The sequence below is a fragment of the Haliotis asinina genome, chromosome 10, assembly GCF_037392515.1.
Source record: "Haliotis asinina isolate JCU_RB_2024 chromosome 10, JCU_Hal_asi_v2, whole genome shotgun sequence".
In the NCBI taxonomy this organism is placed as follows: Eukaryota; Metazoa; Mollusca; class Gastropoda; order Lepetellida; family Haliotidae; genus Haliotis; species Haliotis asinina.
Genome location: NC_090289.1, coordinates 12,857,313 through 12,881,843, shown reverse-complemented (window position 1 = coordinate 12,881,843; position 24,531 = coordinate 12,857,313). Strand labels below are relative to the sequence as shown.

At 38.8% G+C, this 24,531-nt stretch overlaps 2 protein-coding genes across 2 annotated transcripts in view; both read right to left on the bottom strand.

The window, feature by feature from the left end:
- Positions 1-284: 284 nt before the first annotated feature.
- Positions 285-13,872, bottom strand: LOC137298036 (acyl-CoA 6-desaturase-like). Its single transcript, XM_067830074.1, has 11 exons — positions 13,549-13,872; positions 10,447-10,542; positions 10,019-10,216; positions 9,430-9,531; positions 8,899-9,024; positions 7,259-7,319; positions 6,622-6,698; positions 5,614-5,711; positions 4,352-4,528; positions 2,578-2,703; positions 285-942 (listed from the first exon to the last, which is right to left on the bottom strand). The coding sequence occupies exons 1-11, from the start codon at positions 13,735-13,737 to the stop codon at positions 894-896; spliced, it is 1,299 nt and encodes a 432-aa protein (XP_067686175.1). The 5' UTR covers positions 13,738-13,872; the 3' UTR covers positions 285-893.
- A 6,615-nt stretch (positions 13,873-20,487) lies between these two features.
- The window catches only part of LOC137298068 (integrator complex subunit 9-like), a 37,644-nt gene continuing 33,600 nt past the window's right edge, over positions 20,488-24,531 (bottom strand). Inside the window, exon 21 of the mRNA XM_067830120.1 lies at positions 20,488-21,224. Within this exon, the coding sequence (XP_067686221.1) occupies positions 21,105-21,224 (120 nt within the window). The 3' untranslated portion in view covers positions 20,488-21,104. The remainder of the gene's footprint in view (positions 21,225-24,531) is intronic.

Here is a 24,531-nt window from a genome sequence, read left to right as displayed (position 1 = left end):
ATATGAACGACACTACATGTACATAAATTTAATACTGTCCTTTCTCACCTTTATTTTATGCAACTACTACTTAATATTTGTTACCCTTAAGATCTCTTTATTTAGCTTATCTGTAAAAAAGACCCAACATTCAACATTCAACAAAATAAGACACAAAATGTTTCCATCGGATTCTCACCATTAGTTTATGCAACAAGCACTTTAAATTTATTACCCTTAAGATCTCTTTATTTAGCTTATCTGTGTTTGTGTACATCGACTCTCTCAGTTGTATAAAGTACTCATTTTCTTCTCTTTTATTGTAACAACAATTCATGTATATATTCACTCCATAAAAATTTAATACCCTGTACCATTTGCTTGACAATGACATTACTATCAATCTCGAAACGTCGCACTCACTGAATAAAAGAAGTTGTATATCCATAAATCATAGTCCTCATTCTTCATCCACTCAACTTCTAGAATGCCTATCAAAGATGTTCCACTGTCATTCCCACAGAAGAAAGAGATAAGCATAATAAGCATGAGTAAGGATAAGTATGAGTATCGTGATCATGATATGTATCGAATCGTGACATGGGTGTCATGACACATATCAACTCATGAAACTTTTGTAACATGACATTCCTATGAACAACTCTCATGAATACATCAAGGCTTGATTTTATTCCCTGAGTTTAGATTTTTCAAAACCTTGATATTAAAGATGTACCTATAATAAAGTCAGTTGTTCAAATTGTTTATAAATACCCAGTGACCCATATAAAACAATGAGCTAGGGAACCATATCATCTCATTTTAATGATCAATGCTTGTGCCATAAAGTGACATGTTTTGACTTATTACTTATCTCTCCTGGTCTTCTCCACAACAAACAGCTATCCCTGAAGTTACATATAGTACGCTTCATACCATAGCTTGCCCGACCTTTTCAGTGATCTGCAAGTAGAAGACGCATTTATAAAACAGAGAAACCAAGTTGCTTCAACTTCCTTTGCACAAAAGGAAGATTCTGGACAGAGATACATGTGACCAAACATTATGACGCTCAAACAGTGAAAATTGTTGGACATGTGACAAATACTGTTCTGTAATTCCTTACAAGTTAATTGGAATGAGTGGGATGCAAAGAGTAAGTGATTTCTATTGTTGCAAAGACATTTCTGAACCCCTGCCCCACTTTGTTGTGAAACACTTTCCTGTAATCTTGTATGCACTTTATTGCTTTTGTGAAACCAGTAGAAAAGTACAATTTTCAGAGATTAAGTGTAATGGCGTAATTTAATGGTCAAAATCATAATGATTACGCCCAAAGGGTAAGGGTTGGCTTCTCTGCATAACATATACACAACACCATGCATTACTGGCAAACAAGGATAAATTGGAATAGAAGAGAACATGTGTTTGCGAGAAGTAGGTTCTGCATGGAGATGAGCAAACCTATTTAGTTTCAGAAAGCGAGAGCAGATGTAGGCTAGGATACGTGCAGTAGATGATGATGAAATTGATTCTGCGCACAGCCTTGCCTTGCTCATAAGACTCTCACGTGGTTGGTGTAGCAAGTCAGCCACCACACTACACTTGACTGTGGACAAACTGGGGCGCCCTTCACACACAAAGGTAAGTGCCAGCAGGCACCAGTCATACGTGCTAATACATGTCAGTTGTCAGGTCAGTGATCAACTTACTCTTGTTTGCCAGTAGGTTTTCTCAACAGGGCACAAGGCTTGTATCCAAAACAAAAATCGCATCAAAGTAATTATATTGTCATTAACAGTGAATGCTCCTTCATGATTCAGACAGGATTAATCCAAGTGTACTCATGGTGGTCTGTACCCAGGGATGCATACGAGCTTCATGCATCGAAGCATCATGGCTTAATCAATGACAGTCTAAGTAAACTTAGCCTCAGTACTGTTTGTTACACTCCTCTACTGAGTCTAACAAAACCTAGTAGGAGGTCACGTCAAGTAACCTTTGAGTGACCTATGACCGTCCATCAAGAGCGTGAAGGCCGAACGAATTTACCAATCAGAAAATGGCTCCTGTTTAACGTTTGAAGGGACTTGTGCATAAAACACAGGTATTTGGCCTGCAGTACACCTGCTCAGGGTTTTTTGATGATATGGTTACCATTAGTTAACAAGCAAGCTTACATCCTTGAATATTGACAAAAACACAATTTTCAGCAACTGTTTACTCCCTGTTGACAGTATTGTAGCATGCATTAAATGGCTGCGATCATATAGAAAATAGCATTTGGAATCGTTGGGGTACAAACCTTTCCGAGGTAAAAGTTAAAAGAAATATCTGAATGTCCATTTTCATGATTTAGTAAGCTGTGTTCTAATTGGTCAAACTTAAAGGTTACCTGATGCGACCTCCCTCTAGGATTTGTTAGACTCAGTAGTGGAGTGTAATGAAAAGTACTGAGACTAAGTTTACTTAGACTGCAATGAATGATGAACAGTCCATTCCAGGAAATATTCTATAATGATCAAAAAGCCAATGTTACAGAGGATATTATATGTGTGTCCATGTCATACAATGTTTACAACTATGTCGACTACTCACCCTACGATGTCTGAAAATGCCTTGAAGAGCGGCTTAGACTCGTACTTAAGGCCATGTTTTTCACAGAGGGATTTACATAACGGAGCCACTTTGTGGTAGTTGTGGCGAGGCATTGTAGGGAATAAACTGAAACAAAGAATTCATCACAGGACATTTTCACTTGTTTTGTTCAAAATCCAAACAAGCAACAGGACAGTCGGGAAGCCTAATTGTAAAGCGTCTGCTCGTCATGCTGAAGACCTGGGTTTGAGTCCCCATTTGGGCACAATGTATGAGGCCCATTTCTAATTTTTCCCCACCGTGATGTTTCTGGAATATTGATAAAAGTGGCATTAAACCATATTTAATCACTCCTACAAAGAACAAAAACGAAATGTTGTCAAGACTCACTGAATCACCTTCCTAACTTCCACTAAACAAGAATGCTAAAAGTTGCCAATTTCCAATTAAGACCAAAACGTAACTCAAACTAATACAGCCTTGAACATGTGAAGAGTGAATAAGGTCTCAGTGAATTCGAGAACAGACCTAAGACCTAATCAACTGGTTCAGCTGTTGTTACACAACAGAACTATATATTGCATACACTTCATCAATTCTTGCTTCAGAGCCAAACTCACAAAGCTAAGCATTCACTTAAAGGTGAATAAAAGGATGCTGAATAGCCTAAATACTGACAGGAAACTCTTAATTACTTCAAGACATCATTGCAAGGAGACTTATTACCCACCAATAGTGGACACACAACAAGAAGATTTAAGCATTCGTGAATGTGCATGATTTAAATTTGACATGTTCAGCTTAGATTTTTTTCTGTTTGGGGCTGATGTCTGAACATATCTTAATTATTCATGATTCCACACCGGAAAAGTCGGACCCTAGAGCCATGTAATTTAGTGAGAGTTTTTAAAAAAAAATTATATATTTTTTTTAACTGCAGCTGAGGACAGCTGGGCTAGCTGGCAAGCTAAGCAATGGCTGATCTGGACCAGTCCATGAATAAACAACAGTTAATGCAGCTACTTCAGTAATGTATTTTCGGTACATTAAACAAAGCATGAACACATTAGAATTTATCTTTCCACACACACAAATGTCGTTTTCTGATTGGTTAAGCACTCCTCTGGTATTTGCAATGTACCCCGCTGACAATGGCAGCTCATTTGGTAATTAATGGTAGTACAGCTTCTTGAATAACATTGAATCACGCATGATAAATGGAAATTAACGATGTTTTACGAATGCAAATCAATGGAAGGGAGATAACTCTAAATCTGGGTTGTTTTTTGTGAAATCTGAAAAATCTAGTGATGGCTACGAAAAGTCTACCTCACATTCCAATAAATACATTTTGACAAAAATATTCAAATGCAGTTCCTGTGACAATTAAAAAGGGAAATTATACAGTGGCGACTTTACTAAGACAATACCTGCAGGAAAAACAGCAAGGTGCAAAAATCGAATCATTTGATTCACATAGGCTGGCTGAAGTGTACAATCCGATACTCATGCTTCAGTGAGTTCAAATTAACATTGAGGTATTGAGAAAGATGAATTCATACGCTTCAGGCTCAGGGTACATAAACAAAAATCAAGGGTACATCAGCTTTACAATACATCTGTTCATGTGTAAACAACAACTTCAAACAGTATGGAATATTTTGCAAAATTTAGTTTCGAACAGTTTCCTGAAGTAAGTGTTGTTTCCACTTGAGAGACTAAACCTTTGAAATAAAGGATATCATCTCAAAAGCTTCTAACGAAATCAACTTACTGATGTTCTATCTGAAAGTTAAGATGGCCGCTGAACCAGTCGTTGAATGCTGATTGGTCCACATTGCATGTGGCTTGCAGTTGCATGGTAACCCAGTCACGGTTATGGTCCTTGTCGACCTCCATAGGAATGTGGTTCATCTGTGTCGTCCACACAAACCAGTGGCTCTCAAAAAACCTTTACATGAAACCATGAGGAAGATTATTCCTGTCTGCTTTATTATTTGGATTTACCAAGAAAGAATGATTTATGATACAGCCCCTATCTTGGTCATACTTTCTCTTAAAGGAAAATGTTTGGACTTTATGAAAATACAGAGCTATAGATAAGTTACACTCAAGGAGAAATAATTTCTGACAGTTCAAGGAAAATGGAGTCATACCTGCTGAAGATAACTATTTTCCTCAAATGTCATCCCCTTTAAATACAGTTCCTAAAATATCAGCTTGGATAAAGTACATGCTTAGGGACCGTTCATAATTTATGGGGGAATGATTTTTATGGAGAATCATGAACAATGTGAATGGCCCTTCTCAGATCTCTATGTGGAAAACTGCACACACCCCACACCATCCCTCTAGTACATATGTACAAAATGGTGTATTTTCCAACTTTGTTTCATATCAATACTGAAATATCTTTATACAATGACACATATTGAATATTTTCTTCTAAGAAAACTTTTATGAACATGCCACAAGAGGGTGCTTCTTGTCAAACAAATGCTGTGGTGACTTGCTATTTTTATTACACATTTGGATTTAAGACATTTTTCTACAAGTGATACCAAATTTAGAAATTTCTTGACATTTTGATATTTTGCATCCAACCTCCGAAAGCATTCTACTATATTTGATAATTAAAAGCTAAAGATTTTGAAAGTGGGGCACGTTGATTGATCTGAGGCAAAACCAGTCAGTGTGCAGATTTATGTCCTATAGGTTACAGTGCCAGAATCCTATGATTGTGGGTTTGAATCCTGATTCCATCCACCTCAGTTTCTAGGCTTGTCAGCTCCATAGCTCTGTTCATGGGTTTCATCAAAGTCTGGGGCCCACTTCAAGCATTCCTCAAACAGATGAAACATCTTAAAAGGTGGCCCCAAACCCTACTCCCTCAATTCAACTTAAAACTGTTGTCAACCAAACTCTTTCAGAGACTTTCAGGACTGATCCTCTTAACTTTTTTAAGATCTGAAATTTCAATTCCAATGGACCTTCACATTTTCTGTGATTTGTCATTCCAAGATATGCTAAGCTCACCTGACAAAGAAAAAAAGACCAAAAACACCCAGCACACTAATGAAAGGGGAGAAGATTATGTGCCATCGGAGAAAGAACGTTCCCATCCAGAACAGCTCCTGTCAAACCAATAGAAAACCATGCATCATACAGGAATTTCTGAAAACTGATAACAAGTCAGACAAAGTGATAGCTGTTTCAATAATGACACAGATGATCAGAGATCAATTCTCCACATGGGGCAATGTGTAAAGTTTATTTCTCTTCCTGAGTTGGATCTAAACCATGTCATGTTCTCATAACAACTATTAACATGAAAATACCTTTGTGTAAATTGATGGTCCTTGTAGATGAAGTAAAGGATGGTCTAATGGCCGAAATGGCATGTTAATGGTTCGACTCTTCAAAGCTTGTGAATCCACACCATCTCAAAGTCTGTCAACCCTAAATACACCACACACCATACCTTTGGCTACATGTGAATGGGTACCCGGTGGGATAGGTCATCTGACTGTTGACTCTCAGCACCTGACAGGGAGCTTGGTCATCAAGGATAATAATGTGCTAGTCTTGAGCATGCACAAGTAATAAAAAAACATTAAAAAAAAAAAAAAAAAAAAAAAAAAAAAATGTACGTGGAAACAGGTGATTTATAAAAGGCCATCAATCATAGAAGTAACATGAAACCCTACTAATTCAGTCAGTTTAATTCACAAGCAGTATTAGAAACAGATCAGAGATTCGGTGCTTTGGAATATATTAGTGTTTTATCAGTGATGAAGGAGCAGGAATGTACTGAATTTGACATCGATACATTTTCAACCTTTATTGATATATGTATTAGATTACAGTTCTCTGAGAGTGAATGATATAGAAACAACATTTTCAAGTTTTATTGCATAGGAAATTTTAGATTTGGAAACGACTTTTGCCTCAAATTGACAACATGGAAATTGAAAAGTCAACACCTTCAACTCTGTAAAGTCACTATAAGCGTTCCCTATTCATGGACTACAGCCAGTATCTCACCATCCACTTGGCTCTGGTGACGAGGAAATAGACAATCTCAAAGTTGAAGTACAGGGGCAGCAACAGAGGCGGCATGACTGAAAACAGAAGACAAATCATGGAATTGGTATAACAATGGTCTGTGGTTGAATGCAGTTCAAGGCCTCATTCCATCAAGCATTTGCACAGATTATCATGACTCCCATACCTTATAGTCTCTTTTTCACAAGATACTTCTAAAAAAATAATGCATTTCTCTTAATAATGCTATCAGCCCTCGGGGAAGGTACCATATACTGATTGCAATGTGAGAATGTCCCATACCTTATAGTCTCCATTTCACAACACACTTCTCTTAAAATAAATAATGCCCTTCTCTTAATGATACTATCAGCTCCAGAGGAGCTAACACACTTGTCTTAAAATAAATAATGCATTTCTCGTTCGGGTATGAACCTTTTTGAGGTAAAAGTTCTAAAGGTATGTGTGAATGTCCACTTTCGCAATTTGGCAAGCTGTGTTCTGATTGGTCAATCTCAAAGGTTACCTAACCCGACCTCCCATAAAGTTTGTTAGACTCAGTAGAGAAGTGTAATGAAAAGTACTGAGGCTAAGTTTACTTAGACTGGATGTTCAAAATGCTCGTTAGTTGACTTACTGAAGTAGAAGTATTGATGCTGATACTGATATGGCATGGCTCCCTTCTTCTTCTTGCCCCACTGAAGTATACAGGGATGTCAAGTGTTACACAGATGACAGATAATGGTCTATTTCTTACATTTACATGACTGATACATGTAGGTCATGTGAAATGTGGTTTAATGGTGCACTCAAGAATTTTTCACTCACATCATGATGTGCATGCACATGTATGTGAGGCTGCTTGTGCTTAATCTGGTTTTATACAGCTGCCTCACTGAAATACCATGCTGTAGTCAAGCATGAATACCCTACTGAGACACATTGTACTGACTCCGAGCTGTACTTGTTGTACCTATTAATGCTGAGCGCCAGGCATAGACCAACAAATGCCATAGTTTAATGTCTTTTGGTATGATGCAGCCAGGGAACTGACAGCTGTAAATAATCAATTCTGGGGAAGACAAGTCAATGAATGATTTTGTAAGTGCTGATCCACAAAGACCATGATGACACACAAGCCAAATCAAAAAGCTTCACCACTCAGTCCACTTATCTATCTATAATCATGATAATAAACAACCACTAGGAATTAAATAATACTATAAAAAAAAGTGCAAATCTGTAGTTGCAGCAGTAAAATACTCCAGTATGAATCGCTTGATTCTGGGGGCAATTAACACACATTTCAAATTTCTCAAAGAAGACTTACATCAGAAATGACTTATGAATGCTATTATCTTCCATCACACATAAATCTCATTTGGCTAAGTGCTCTTCTATTTTTTCCAATGTTCCCCACTTAGAAGTGAGGTACATTTCACTGTACCCTATTGCCAATGGCAACTCATTTGGTACTTCATGGTAGTACTTCTTTATCTCGAAAAACATTGAATGACGGATTAAATGAAAATTACCGATGTTTCGCGAAAGCAAATTGATGTAAGGGAGATAACTCTAAATCTGTGTTTGTGTTGTCTGCAAAATCTAGCGATGGCTATGAAAACATTTGCCTCTCATTCCAAAGTATACGTTTAGACAAAACATTCGATTGTAGTCCCCATGAAGGTCTGGGGTAGAATAGGCCTTCAGCAACCCATGCTTGCCATAAAAGGCAACTAAGCTTGTCGTAGGAGGTGACTTCTGATATCAGGTGGTCAGGCTCACTGACTTGGTTGACACATGTCGTCAGTTCGCAATTACACTGTTGCTCACTGAACTGTCTGGTCCAAACTCGATTATTTACAAACCACCGCCATATAGCTGGAATATTGCTGAGTGCGGCGTTAAACTAAACTCACTCATTCACTCTCCCTGTGAATATTAAAAAGGGGAATTACACTGCAGTGGCTTTACTAAGACAATACCTGCAGGAAAAACAGCAAGCTGCAAGATTCAAATTGTTTGATTCACACAGGTTAGCTGAAGTGTACGATGCAATACCCTTCAAACAGTCCAAAATTAACATTGAGGTGTTCCACAAGATAAATACATTGTTCACTGGTCCTTTGGGGCTCATGGGTTGATGTACCCTCTGTGTTGTTTATGTTCCTTGAGAACGAACATAAACAAACATCAACGGTACATCAACCCCTGCCCCACTCATGACCAGTAAACAATTTATACTGTATATTCTATGATAATGAATGAGATCCCTACCTCTACTGGTAGCTTATCTCCAACCAAGAGAATATAATCCAGTCGTATGTCTGGATCTTTCCGCACCACATTCGGCTTGGCATGGTGCTGGAAGTGGCGGTAGTTCCACCAGTCAGCTGAAGCTCCCTGCATCACACAACAACACCTGGAGGTATCTCACTTCACATCACAGAAATCCAGGCAAGGAAATACTTTTTCTCTAAGAGTATCTTCTGGCATCATGCAAATATTTTAAATGTGCCTTTCAAGTGTGCTGACATGTTTTTAGAATAATTGACTGCAGCAATGATGATCATTTGGAATCTATTGTTAGTAAACAACAGACTTAACCTGTTTTCTGTTATCACTGATATGTCATCTGATAGGTTTTCTTAGCTTCATTTGTTTTACCTTTCCAACACCTTCAATAGCTAAGAATTTTGTGACAGGTTCACTTGTTCAGTACATCTAATATATGCACTTTCTTCAAAAACCATAGGCGTAGGAACAGTATAAAAGTTGGAGGGGTATGAAAGTATAAAAGTTACTTACTTTAAGGAAATTTATGATAAACACATGAAGGATGTGGTTCCACTTGGATGACTTGAAAACGGATAAATGGCCAAAATCATGTTGAGACCATCCTGCTTGTGCCTGTAAGAAACACACGAACCTTCCAATTAATTATCCAATGATTATATGAATTAATACAACTCTGATGAAGATTACAAAATTTGATCCTCACTACTTCATTTAATGCATGTCATGATACCTCAGTAGCATGGATTGATGCTCATGATGTCACTGGATTGTCTGGTCCAGCCTTGAATACACATATGAATAGCACTACTTCTGTCAGGATTTTTTTGAGGTACCTTAACCATTAAAATGTGTGCCAATGCAGTTGAGACCCTTGCCATTCATGGTCACCATGGTATAGAAGATCTGTGGCTTTTAGTGAATGTTGCACCAATGGGTACACTCTAGCACAGCAAAAAAGTGCCATTGCATATTTTTTAGCATGAATGGCACATTGGCGCAGTGGCACTGCCTGGCTGAAGCACTGAAATAACTGGAATATTACTGACTAAAACTTAAACAATAAACAAAAGCAAAGGACAGGAGCAGACCTACTCCCTACCTGCGCAGTTGTCAGGAGCAAGGTGGCTACAAGATACGGCACCCAGGATGTCCCGAACTGCCAGAGGACGAGCCAGGCCAGGGCCTCCAGAGCAATCACCTGACCCACTGTCCACGTGAAGAAGGTAACGCTCGCCTTGAACATCCCCATGTCCTCCACCTTCTGACGCAAGTTCCGGAAGTCCCGAATCAGTTCACTCTGATGTACGAACAATTAACAATTCCAAATATATATTTGCATAAATTATTAGAATTCTTTTCATTCAAGCTGGTGTGGAGTAAATACCATAAACACATACATGAGATTACAAGCTCATAACCAGTTTTAAATACTAAAAATACTGACAGCTGTCTTGACTCCAATAATATTCCTCATTCCTCTCTCTCATGGCATGTTCATCATTTACTTCATTTCTTTCATGATCTCACCACTTTTCTCTCCTCTTCCCTGACTTTGCCAACCAGCAGGGGTCGAAGGTACTTGCTGACTGATTTTCTATCACTGTGGAATGCAACCCAAGCATCCTAAAAATATCGAGAAATAAACTTTGATAAAACTGTGTTGATTTTATAGCTCTATGCAATCTAGAAAACATTTCTCAAAACATGCATTCTTATTCTTCCGTAAAATTTCCACCTGAAGAAAGAATGTGTAACCTCCGTAACAAGTGTGATGTTAGTGATGAATTTCACTACATTTTTCTCTGCACTTTCTGCAGACAATATTGGAAAACATATATCCGGTGACATTATGTTAAAACGACAACATGCTAAAATTAACAATTATTGGACTGTAAACAAATAAATGTTTGGAAAATACTAATATATTCTGTAATACCATCAACAAAACCTTAAATCATCCATGATTGAGTAAGTGAGTGAGTTTTATAGTTTCACGCCATACTCAGCAATATTCCAGCTATTTGGCGGCAGACTGTAAATAATCGAGTCTGGACCAGACAATCCAGTGATCAACAACATGAGCATCGATCTGCACAGTTGGGAACCAATGACATGTGTCAACCAAGTTAGCGAGCTTGACTACCCAATCCCATTAATTGCCTCTTATAACAAGCATAGTCGCCTTTTACAGTGCCTTTTCACACAATTGGTGTTTCAAAGTAACAGAACATTGGATCCTGTAAGTTTCAGATGTCTGTCTAACCCACTGAAAATTCACAGGACCCACAGAATAAATTTAAACACACACTTCAGATTTAACATTTCTCATAACTGGCATTGAAATAAGTAAAATTATATGATGACAAATATCATAAACATAGATTTATAAACAGTGAACAAGTGTCACATGCCACAAATAACATTTTCAGACAAAGTCATTGTAATATATTCAGTCAGACACTGGGGCCAGCAGGTTGGGGACTTCTGTCTGACTATTGCCAAATCTGCCAGATTTGTCAGAGTGTCAGACACTATTTGTAAACACTGTCTTAGAGTATTTCAGCTTGTTGAAATGTTAACAAAACCACAATAAAATAATCTGTTGACCAGGTACCAGGTGGTAAATCTGTGGATTTGTCATAGGGTCAGACACTATTTGTGAACACTGCTTTCATGGCAAGCATGGGTTGTTGAAGGCCTATTCTACCCCGGGACCTTCACAGGTCAAATCTTCCATGTAAACCTCGTCATCATCCTATGTGCTCTTATCAGTATATTTTATAGTAATTAAGAGTGTACCTCTTACACTCAATATTCCAGCCTGAGCATAAAAAAAAAAGTTTTGTTTTTTGTTCTGACTCGTAAAACACAAACTGCTAAAAACCATCACCCAAATCTAGACCTCCAAGAGGTATACTTTCAACTGTGTCATTAAACAAAGGTACCGATGTCTTATTTGTTCAAGATCAGTTTGTGCTTTAAATGCAATGATCAAATGAACTTCCCAGGTAAATAGACAAAGGATTAACTTTAATTAATGTACAAGTCAGCCAGTGTGGCTGTCTTCACAAGGAATTAATTAGACACAGCTATCGTGACCTGAATATTTAACTACAAGAATGTAAACAGGGAAGTAGGTGATTCTTATTAAACCCTGTGTGGTGAGACCCAGATAATTCAGTTTATATGTGACTTGTTTCTGAAGGCACGAACTGGAAAACTAAAAGCATGTCATCAAACCTAATCATTTAAAGAGGTTGGATACGGCAGTTTGTGCGCATACTGCATGCAACAAGATGTGACAGTAGGAGCATGTATTTATGTTATGCAGATGTTTCCCTTTTCTTGCTTCAAATCATACTCCATGATATTTTGGCCACACAAGCATTTATCGTCAGGTAAACCTGGGCAAGAGTTATCTCCCTTTTTCAAACTGAATTTGGCTATGCTATTTTAATAGGAGATAATGTTGATCCTCTCTGGTAACATATCGTTTTTCATTTTTGAATGTTAATCTAGTGTGAATTTACTACATAAAAATTCATTTACAAAGAAAATCTTGTAATCATAAAAATCTTTTTTTCATTGATAATAGAAGTGAACAATTTACAGTATTATTTTTTACAATCAGTGCCACAAGGGTGTGCCACTTGTCAAACAAATGCTGTGGTGACTTACAATATTTACCACATAATTACATCCGAGAAACATTTTTCTACAAAATGATACCAAATTTAGCAAGTTCTTGCCATTCTGAAATTTTGTATGCAACCCCCTAAGGACAAATCAAATTTCTCTTTATCACAAGAATCTCCTAAGACGTTTGGTGAATTGGCTGAAAATGCACTCTTTAAAGGCAATTGAAATTCGGAATTCAGAAAAAATGTTAATCTGTGGTAACAGAAAAAATGTCTCCCAAACAGACTGGTATGTTTATCAGAGAAATAATTACAAATGCAAATCATCAACAACTGACAACCATGTCAGCTATATACATAAGGATCATGAGTAGTCAGACTCCAGACCAGGAGAATAATTTATCACCCAAATCCTGTCTGAATAATCTGGCATGTAAATAATTTCGCAGCCCAGAATTAAGCAACCATTGTCCTCGTATTCATATGTCTTATATGTTGCAGCTATATATATGTATTTTGTTTATATATATTTAAAGAGTTAACATTATTTCTGGCACTAAATTAAATATTTCTGATAGTGTTGGGCATAAAACACTTCAATCATTCATCAATGGGGCCTTCTCTTCCAAGTACTATGATGACATTGAAATGTATCCAGATACACATATATATACCTGTTATCATTGTTCTCATATATTGACTTACATATGTTATTATTAAAATACTGACATAATACCTGTACATCATTTACTTTTTTTGTACACAAGACAGTTTAATCTTGGGAATCAATAAAACAAGAATCATTACGTCACATGATATTTAATCATTTGAAGTTAAATATGATTTGTTAAAAAAATAATAAATAATATAAGGTAAACCAAGACCACCCCTCAAGCGCCTCATGCCGGCCAAACAGCTGCATGTTTACATGTATAAATGTATTTATATTTGTGGTTTATGAATGTAAATCAGAACACAAAGATTAGCTCACCGTGGCATCCTCGCCTGCATGGTTGTTAATGAGTTTTTCACCACCCGGGTGCTTTTTCCCCCACGAAGTTACATCGTAAACGAAGTCGTCAATCACTATCCACCGGTCGTTGCGAGAAGCATGTTTGCGAATGTCATTCATAGAAAACGATGGCAACTCTTTCTCTTTCTTCGTCTCTTCGCGGCACATACTGCATAAAATAAGCTGACAGTCTCTCGATCTGAAATCGGAAATAAATAAACCACTCCGCGGTGAAAATTAATTGACAATGGAATGGACCTAGAGCTACGAGCGCACCGGTTAAAAAACGTAGAGTCGCGCTACAGATGACCTTCACCTGAAATGACCCTCAGATCATCCCCATCAGCCAATAAGATGGAAGCATTGCAGTGGTGTTGTTCGGTTCCATTGTCGATTACAGAGGCTTTAGCATAAAGATTGGATACACACTGTTTTCACCGGCTAACGTCTCTTCCCAGTGTATATTAATAAATCAGTCGTCTAGTTAGCACGTTTCTGGGATGACAGCTTATCTGTTCGCCTTAACTATTGATTACTGAAAATGTAACGACAAAACAAGAATCTTAAATTATTTTAAATAATTAATATCCACGAGGTTTAGTAACAGATCGACGTAAGAAAGCGGACATGGTTTAATGAAGTCATAGGCTTATATATGTATCTCGTCTTGTCCTAGTTGACGGATGATATTGCAAGTATTTGCCATGAAGACAGTCTCCATATTTTATTCCCGGCGGGATAGCCTAGTGGCTAAAGCGTATACACTCGTCACGCGGGCCGACGCGGCTTGTGTTCAAATCCCCACATGGGAACAATGTGTGAAGCCCATTTCTGTGTCCCTGTCGTGATAATACTGGTATATTGCTAACAGCGGCGTAAAACCATGCCCACTCACTCATTTGTAGGGTAATACATTATATATGTGTCAAATTATCATTTATTGATATCACTGACATCAGATTATACAGCCATATTGAAATATAACTAAGTCCCCTCCGATTTAAGTGTATGTCGACAGAGATCTCTGCAGGATTAATGTCAAATAATAGTTAAGTCAACTTGAAGATTTATTACCTCTGTTAAAATAGATAAACAATGCTATTTAGAAAGTGGTCATATCGTATATGTGTCAAATTATCATTTATTGATGTCGCTAACATCAGTTTATGCAACAATTGAAATTTAACTAAATCCCCTCCGATAAGCGCGTATATGTCGACAGATATCTCTGAAGGATTCAGTGAGTTCATATAAAAATAAACAATGCTATTTAGAAAGTGGTCATATGTAAAACACATTATAATTGGAAATACGCACTTTGAGTAAAGAGGGGCAGTGGGGAAGCCTACAGTGTACGTTCGTCAAACCGGGTTCGATTCCCTACATGGGTACAGATGTGTGTAGCCCATTTCAGGTCTTCCCCGTCTTGATAATGCTGAGATATTGCTTAAAACGTATTAAATACAAACCCACTCACTTAGAACAGATTTTAGTACCTTTTGGTGGGCTGCGTCCCATTTGCGGTTCGAGCCCGTTCTCTCACAGTCAGGCAACTAATCGCCACTGTAACCCACTCAGCTACTCCTTCCTTCTGTTGTTACATATATGCATTCAGTATCAAAATGAAGAAACATTCTCAAGCAACATGGGACGTATAAAAATTACCCACGGAACTGTAATAAGATGAAAACCGTTGCAATGAATAGCTACAGTGTGCATTACGTACCATATGCATTTACAGGGAATGTTTCACTAATGATGTTTTGCACAGTAGGCCCGAAGGCGTGATATCGCTCGCCATAAAACGATACTGACTGCTTCAAAAGCACACCTGAAGGTCGAAAGTTGATCAAAGTGGATACTTAAGATATGGTGATGATAATAATCAACGCATCGCTCCTATGGGGAAGGCTAACGTGAGTTTCGTTTGGGCACTGTGAGAACCGCTACATCAGGTCGTGTAAGTTTGATTGAGATTGGTTTGGATGGTTGTTGTTTAAGGCCGCACTCGCCAATATTTCAGCTAAATGACGGCGGGTCTGTAAATAATCGAATCTAAACTAGACATTCCAATGATCAACATCATGAGTATCTTTCTACAAAACTGGAATACGATGATATATGGCAGCCAGTTCAGCCTCACCACCTGATTTCGAGGTAGCCACCTTTTAAACAACCGCCTTTATAATTATATTTCACAAATTATAAATTTGTGGAAGTCGCGGTGGCCGAGCGGGCTAGGCGGCTGACTTTATGTGCTGGCGATTAGGGGCCTGATTCTGAAGGTGCGGGTTCGAATCCCGGATGGGACTCAACCCCAAAAAGTACTAGAATTTGTACGTTACTAAGAAAGTGAAATCCCAAATATGACACGTTACAAATTATATCAGCGAAGAGATGAAAATTGCTGCTTATTATTGTGAGCGATTTAAGAACCTTAACATATACAAGAAATCTGTTTAATCACGCCCTCTAGTAAACATCTCGTGTAAGTAGAGAGAAAATCCGAACGATATGCACTGTCAAGGTCACCGTTGATAGCCTGGAGATAAATCACGTGATGATCTGTTTGGCGTTGACAGCTTCATGATTTGATCCCAGCCTAGCTTGCCATGCTGGTAGAGATGCCTGGAGATATCACCGATGGCGCGATATGAATATATCACACGACCGTGACAGTAAGCTAGGGAGTCATACCTCGCTGGCGACTGCGTCGGCAACTGCCATGCGCTCAATTTATGTGTCGTAAAAGAACAATGTACAGACACGTGCCAGTTATATTTCGACACTTGACGTAATTTACGTAGATTTTCGGGTTATTTCCGTGTAGCATAAATAATTTTCATGTAGTGAGTTTAGGACGGATCTTTGTAAAATCTGACAGGCAAATGTGAAGTCTGCTCTGCGCCTATAATTTCAGTTAAGTTTTCCGACCACTATTTCACTAGTGACATCACATTTATCAACTTACGTATGGTTCCACAATGCACAATCCCACAGGCCGCCACCTTAAAAGAGCTCTCGGCACTGTGGATATGACCACCGACGTGTTACCATTCGATAAACAACCAACGAAACCTTAAGTAGAAATTATGTCATTGTAGGTACAATGAATTCTCACAAATGTGCAAAATTTGTCTCGGATCTTACGAAATTTACATTTATGAAAATTATTTATGCTGCACTAAATTAACACGTACGTCAATGGAAATTACGTTAAGTGTTCGAATATAACTGGCACTGGTCTGTAGCTGTATTTATGTATTCCATAGTGATTAACAGTACGGGACCCGTGAAGTTCGCGGGGTAGGATAGGCCTTCAGCAACCCATGCTTGCCACAAAAGGCGACTATGCTTGTCGTAAGAGGCGACTAACGGGATCGGGTGGTGAGGATCGCTGACTTGGTTGACACATGTCATCGGTTCCCAGTTCCCGGAGAGTGTTGCGGTTTAGAACTGACTCCATACACCTGACTCACAGAGAAAAGTGACAGTTCGTCATCTGTTTCTGCTGTTCCTATCGCGGCTGTCCGATTGAAAAGTTACCATTGACGTAATGATCAATCGTGATCCTGGCTAATGTGCTGTTTTTTTTGTAAAAACCTATCCTTCAAAAGATTATTCCGTTACACAAAGTTGTTCTGATTAGTGAAGATCCAAGTTAGAATTGATCTTCAGTAACCCATCCTTGTCGTAAGAGGCGACTAAGGGGATTAGGTTGTATACAAGGCTCGCTGACTTGTTTGACACGTGTCATCTTATCCCATTTGCTTGTGTTGTTCATCACTGGATCGACTCAGTTATTTACAGACCACCGCCATATCGCTGGGTTATCGCCGAGTACCGGGTTAAACAACCGGGTTTTATAGCAAAATTGATGTTTTAAGTACAATTTGCAACCTCTCTGGTAACCGTTTACGTCCATATACATGTATGTTATTTTATATTTGTCCTGTTGTGTAGTGGTTAGTGTATTAGTTAACAAATCATGTCACATCTGACACTGGAGACGCAGGCTTTCTCTGGCGGAAAGTGCTAAAGACTTAAGACAGTAATAGAACCCCTTTTTAATCTAGACAAAAATCGAATGGGAAAATTTACAGTCTTACAGTCCCTCTACCATTTTATTTCCCTTACTGCCAGGACCTAGCTGCAATGCTTAAACCTTAAATGAAGAAAGTCTAGATTTCCTCAGGTTCAGGGCCGCTGAATCTCTGGTCTCTTCTTTTCAATTTGGTGAAGGTTTGTCTGTTACTATCAAAATTTCATATTCATTCAATCAGTCAGTTTTATTCAGTAGAAAGGGGTTAGAGAGAGAGAGAGATAACAATAAATGACATTTTCTTAGAGTTGCATTTTGTAACATAAAAGTGACCATTTCGCAATGAGGAATTACGCAATACAAGAACTTCTTTAATGAAATTTGAAATGGACATTAACTTGTTTAAACGGCTGTTCTGTAGATACTGATAACGATTTCTTCATTGATATACAGAGAAATATTTGTGCTTTTCGTAGATCATTATATAATGGACATGTATAAATTCATTTTCGACGCTATTAGATTGACATATCCTTAACAAAACGATACTTAATATTCACACATTGAGCATTAGTCTAGGAAAATATGTTTCTGTAATTTTCGCTGTGCAAGAAATCATTTCTCAGATATCTTGAATAGTGAAAACTGACTTATGCCACACTGCCGTGTAACAGAGGATAACAACTTCTTTTAAAGAGAAATTCTGTGAAATTGCAAATGCTTGTGCTCCATGTGTAACGGGTAACCAATAACACTGTGGCTAAGTTTACTTAGACTGGCACCCAGTGTAGGAGCGTAACCAATAACACTGGGGCTAAGTTTACTTACACTGGCACCCACTGTAGGAGCGTAACCAATAACACTGGGGCTAAGTTTACTTTGACTGGCACCCACTGTAGGAGCGTAACCAATAACACTGGGGCTAAGTTTACTTACACTGGCACCCACTGTGGGAGCGTAACGAATAACAATGGGGCTAAGTTTACTTAGACTGGCACCCACTGTAGGAGCGTAACCAAAAACACTGGGGCTATGTTTACTTAGACTGTCACCCACTGTAGGAGCGTAACCAAAAACACTGGGGCTATGTTTACTTAGACTGGCGCCCACTGTAGGAGCGTAACCAAAAACACTGGGGCTATGTTTACTTAGACTGGCACCCACTGTGGGAGCGTAACCAAAAACACTGGGGCTGTTTACTTAGACTGGCACCCACTGTAGGAGCGTAACCAATAACACTGGGGCTAAGTGTACTTAGACTGCAAGTTGAATAGGCTGATATAGTTATGATAGGGCGTGCTCGAACGCATGTGACCACGTCTCTCGGGTACTATCTATCGCTATACATAAACAACATCATTGGTAAACTTTCCGTAACACATGTTCACGACACTATATCCACTTGGCATCACTCAGACGATTTTAACAGATACGAAAATGAACCTGGTGACTTGTTATCGTTTCAGATACCGTTTGTCTAAAGCCAGCCACGCTGGATGCTCGGATGCTTTGTATGCACATGATTTGTTGTCTGTCACGAGACACATAAATAAATATACTCTATCTATCTGTCTTACTCATCCAATATCTAACGCCAAAGGGATGGGATAGTTAAATACATAGAACCAATTAAAACCAAAAGGCAACGCGTGAACACCCCTCCTTTCATTAACAATCAATAGTATACTCTTCCTAAAATAGATGTAGATTAACTGTTGCATTCTGGTGTCAACGCAGTGATTTTGTTGGAATATTTTAAATGCGGCTTAAAAGTCACTCACTCACTCACTCACTGCAAAATACATACAGTCACATCCTCAGTTCGGGCGCCTGTTCTCGTACGCACATATTTACGCTAATATATATACATCAGGAAACGAAACGCGTAAGCCATTTTCGAAGAACTTTTGGCGTTAGTTTAAGAACAACTATTTCATGTAATAATTCATGTATTTCAATGGTAAAATGGTGAAAACTCACACTTTTATAGACAAAGAGGTCGCCAAGTCTTTATTGTAGTGTTCCTGTTTACTTAAGTCCACAGTATGACGTCAAAGACAGTACTTTGAGGGGCCACCACTGGCAGCAATCACTGCTGGGTACCGACTCCGAACAGACTTGATACGTCGACGAAGTCGCTCTTGCGGACTTGTTCCCCACTCTTCCTGCAGGCAAATTGATGACCAGTTGCAGAAGTGTCTGAGGCGTCGTTTGACGTTGACATGCACGTCGATCGAGTTCATCTCATGGTTGTTCGGGTTTAGATCTGGTAATTGGGAAGGCCATGGCAAAACATTGACGTTGGAATATTGGCATGGTAGGGAGGGACAGGGAGGCATGCTGCATGAGAAGTAGGGGTGTCATGGTACAACTCCCTCTGTCGGCCCATAATCGGAAACATATGATTCCTGACATTTTGCTCGCAAATTCTTCTCAAGCCACGGATGCGTTGTGCACTCTCCACGGCTGTGGAAAGACGATGACGCAAGTCAGCAACTTATATGTAGAGGTCCTGGGCTTGTTTGGTAACTTTTGTACGACCGCTTCTCCAGCGATCTTGGACAGAATTGGTCTGCAGGTAGCGATCCCAAAGGCGAGATATGGTGCTCTGAATTTAGGGATACTGCATACTGCGGCTCCCCAGCTTCAAGCCGGCATATGACGATCTTTCGATTGACGGCGATTTTCCCTTTTCCAGGCAAAAACGAATGTCAAAATTAAACATAAACTTTTCCTATTGATCAATACCGAATGCTTTTCCATTTACCTTTGGTTTGCGTGTTTTCCTGGTGTTTGCATGAAGGGTTGCTGAAGGTTCATTGTGTGTATCATATGCTTCGTATTTACAACAGAAATTAATAAATTACAAACGACAGTTTTACAAAAAGCTATAATACATAGCACTTTATTATGTACACAAATACAGCTCTGGTATGTATTTCTTGATACACAACTTCAGCCAGATGAAGAGAACGATATGTCCTGAGAGCATGTTCTTATCAAACATTCATTTATTTCTTGATGTGAATGTGAAATATTGTCCTGTGAAATATTGTCCTGAGAGCATGTTCTTATCAAACAATCAAATGATTGTCAGAAGCATGGAGACATCCAATCTGTTGTCTGTGTATCTGGCCCAGTAGACAACTGATTTGTCTCATTTAGTTGTAATACTAACTGGAGACGTCTGTAACTGCTTGATGTCTCACAATCTCCAGAGAGTAAACGTTATCTCACTGACGTCTTTGAAATCTCTGAGACATTGTAACTGTTGTTTCATAGAGTCATCACAATCTCTGAGATATTGTAACTTGTTTCTTTGAATCACCACAATCTCTGAGACATTGTAACTTGTTTCATTGAGTCACCACAATCTCTGAGACATAGCAACTGTTGTTTAATGGAGTCACCACAATCTCTGAGACATTGTAACTTGTTTCTTTGTGTCACCACAATCTCTGAGACATTATAAATGATGTTTCACATGAAGTCCTCACAACCTCTGTAGACACTTCAGGAGAGTGTCTCTGAGTCTGACCCTGATGGATTCATCTCCCTCACAGATGATGTGGGTGGAATCACTCTCCAGCTGAATCAGGGTGTCATCATTGGGCTGGAACAAGAAACCAGGAATGAGTGGAAGAGGAAAATAACAACATCTCCATCACAACATTATATTACCCCAACAATAAACTTATCCATAAAATTATGCTTTTTTCACATAAAATCACATTCCTGAGTGACAACTGACATCCTCTCAAACTGCACATATCACTGGTTTAATCTGGGAACATCTTAGTTCCTGAAATTTGGCAGCATCTATGGCTGAAGCAAACTCTCAACAGTTGATTATGACAAATACCTTTCTGAAAATCTTACCTAATTTGTCGTTTACTTTAAGAGTGACTAATATACAATTCAGTGAATGTAATTCCAACAGCTTAACAGATATTGCAATGACTAAGATTCTGTTCTATTTTTAGACATCCAGTGCTGAGTGTTTCATGCACGTTGTTACATGATACTGTATAATCTCTTATCCTCTATTATTAAAATAGCAACATGTATCAGGAATGTATATCTTTACTGTTGTTATCTGTTCTTTTGTTTGTTTGTTTGAAATAAATCTCAGTGTTTTCATTATCATATCAAAGAGGTCATCTTTTATGGAGCAACAGTCTCTGAGAAACCACTTAAAAACAGAACAATAATCTGTTTGATTATTATGTTTTCATCACACAGGATACAAATGATGCTCCACATGGGGCTGAGTAGGTCACAGCACTTCACAAAATGTTTTCCTGTGAGAAACAATGTTTTAGGCCTTTTTGGCTAGTATGAGGATCATTTGAAAGCAAGGAGCCAATAATCCCTGCAGAAATAACAAATTTCCACTCTCACCACCCCCAAATTAGGAAATTGCTATGGCTGGCAACACCTGTGATATCCAAGAGTGGTGGTCTTTCAATCTGGAACCAGACCTGGTCCTTGAATATAATCGTGGCACCAACAAGAGTCATCAGAAACATATTTGAAAGGACAAATCATCTGAGAGTTACCTGATGTTTTCTTAGATTAAGTTTGAATCGTTTCCCTGGAAGTCATGAAAAATATTAATGCCATATATCTGTAAACAGCAAAAGGCGCCATTTCAAGATCTGTCTCATATATCTGCCAAGATCTGTTGAAAGATACTGAATGGTTTTCGAGTTGTCCTCTGGAAACGAAGCCTAGCCCTCCATTTTGAGTTTGAGACTAAGTCAGAACTGTTTCAGTGGAGATCGGGAAAAATAAAATATTGTAAATAGAAAAGGGCACCACTTTGTGGTCTGCCTCAAATATCTGCCAAATTTTGCTGTAAGATATTAAACAGTTTTCAACTTGTACTCCGGAAACGAAGCCCATCCCTCCATTTTGAGACTATATCAGAATTGTTTCAATGGAAACCAGGAAAAAAAAGGCCAAAACATTGTAAATAGCAAAAGGCATCACCACTCTGTGGTCTGCCTCAAATATCTGCCACGTTTTACTGTAAAATCTTGAACAGTTTGTGAGTTCTGCTCCGGAAATGAAGCCCATCTCTCCAGTTTGAGACTAAGTCAGAATCGTTTCCATGGAAACTGGGAAAATGATACATCACAAAAGTCTGTAAATAGCAAAAGGCACCACTTTAGGGTCTCCCCTACATATCTGCCAAGTTTTGAAGAAAGAAATTTAGAAGTTTTTGAGTTATGCTCCGGAAACGAAGTACATCCCTCCAATTTGAGACGAAGTCCGAAACGTTTCTATGGAAACCCAGAAAATTATACATCACAAAAACCTGTAAATAGCCAAAGGCACCACTTTGGGGTCTGCCACATATATCTACCAAGTTTTGCTGACAGATATTAAGGACTTTTTGAGATGTGCTCCGGAAACGAAACACACCTCTCACTTTTGAGACTAAGTCTGAATCCGAGAAACCGAGAAAAGAATAAATAACAAAAACCTGTAAATAGCAAAAGGCACCATTTTAGCTTCTGACTGGTACATCTACCACGTTTTGCTGAAAAACAATGAACGGATTTTGAGGTCTGCTCCAGAATGAAGCCCATCCCTCCATTATGAGTCGGAGTTATTCAGGGAAACCGCAAAATAATAAATCACAAAAACCTGTTAATAGCAAAAGGCACCACTTCAGGTTCTGATTGATATATCTACCAAGTTTTGCAGAAACATAAAGAACAGATTTTGAGTTCTGCTCCGGAAACGAAGCCCATTCCTCCATTTTGAGACGAAGTCCGAAACGTTTCCATGGAAACCAAGAAAATCGTAATCACAAAAGTCTGTAAATAGCAAAAGGCACCACTTTAGGGTCTCCCCTACATATCTGCCAAATTTTGCAGAAACATAAGTAGTATAGGTAATGAGAGTTCTGGACCACTTTTCAAAAACCCCCTCTAAAAAGCCTCATTTACTAAATGAGGCTTTGGTGGGACCCTTAGCTCTTGCTACTATTGCCCCTACTACAAAGCCACGCCATCACGTTTACCGTGACTTGGCAGGCGGTAACACTGTGCCGTACGGTACGATCAATAATTCTTCTCTTACAAACCCCCTACCCGGCCCACCCCTCAAGTAGTACAAGTTGGGTTCGTCGGCTTTCATATCCACTTTATCTATGTTGTAAGTTTTGACCGACCATATAGGATCGGTGGCTCGCTTACGGCTATGTTATGTTTATATCGATGAAACAGTTTAACGTGAACCGCCTATGATCTCTTTGGTGTTCGTAATAAAGGCTTGTTGGGCTTTTTGTATCCCCTGTTCTATGTACTTTTTTTTCTCATCCTCGCTGATAGCAGACTTACGAGACTTGGACCTAATATCTTGTTTCATTCCGTTATATTTTGTGAGTTCAGATAGGATTGAACGAAACTCCTCTTCTGAGATCTTACTGTCAGAGAGTGCCGTGGAAATTCGCTCACTCACTGTGTTCAGCTTTGCTTCGGCCAGAACCCTGATCTCGTCGTGTTTCAATGCCTTACGATTAAGTCTGCGTGATACTAACTTAAGAGCCAACCCTACCAACCCTGTCACCCCAGCCGTTATTTCAATACCTAGCACTATAGGTGCAGCCACGATGGTGGTTAACAACCCAACGCCTGCCGCCCCTAGTCCCATGCTGGTTGCCATAAGGGTAGTGTCAGCCCCGTCCACGATATTGAAAGCTCTATTGTACTTTTTACATAGTGCTTTCCGCGTGTCACGGTCTTGTTCTAGTTGGCGTTTCACATCACATAACTGCCTCAAGCGGAACCCATCTACGGTTTCCAACGTCTTCGCTACTTCCTCTACGACTGGGTACAGACCCATCCTATAATGTATATTTTGAAAGATATTTTAATTGGGGTTCAGTTAATATTCTATCAATTAATTTG

Excerpts from the sequence above, each read along its gene's own strand:
- LOC137298036 (XM_067830074.1), bottom strand. The coding sequence starts at position 13,737 with ATGTGCCGCGAAGAGACGAAGAAAGAGAAAGAGTTGCCATCGTTTTCT. Across the intron at positions 4,529-5,613 it reads GGTCTTTTTTTCTTTGTCAG|GTTTTTTGAGAGCCACTGGT; the intron begins GTGAGCTTAGCA and ends TTTCATGTAAAG. Across the intron at positions 2,704-4,351 it reads AACTTTCAGATAGAACATCA|TTTATTCCCTACAATGCCTC; the intron begins GTAAGTTGATTT and ends TCTTTGTTTCAG.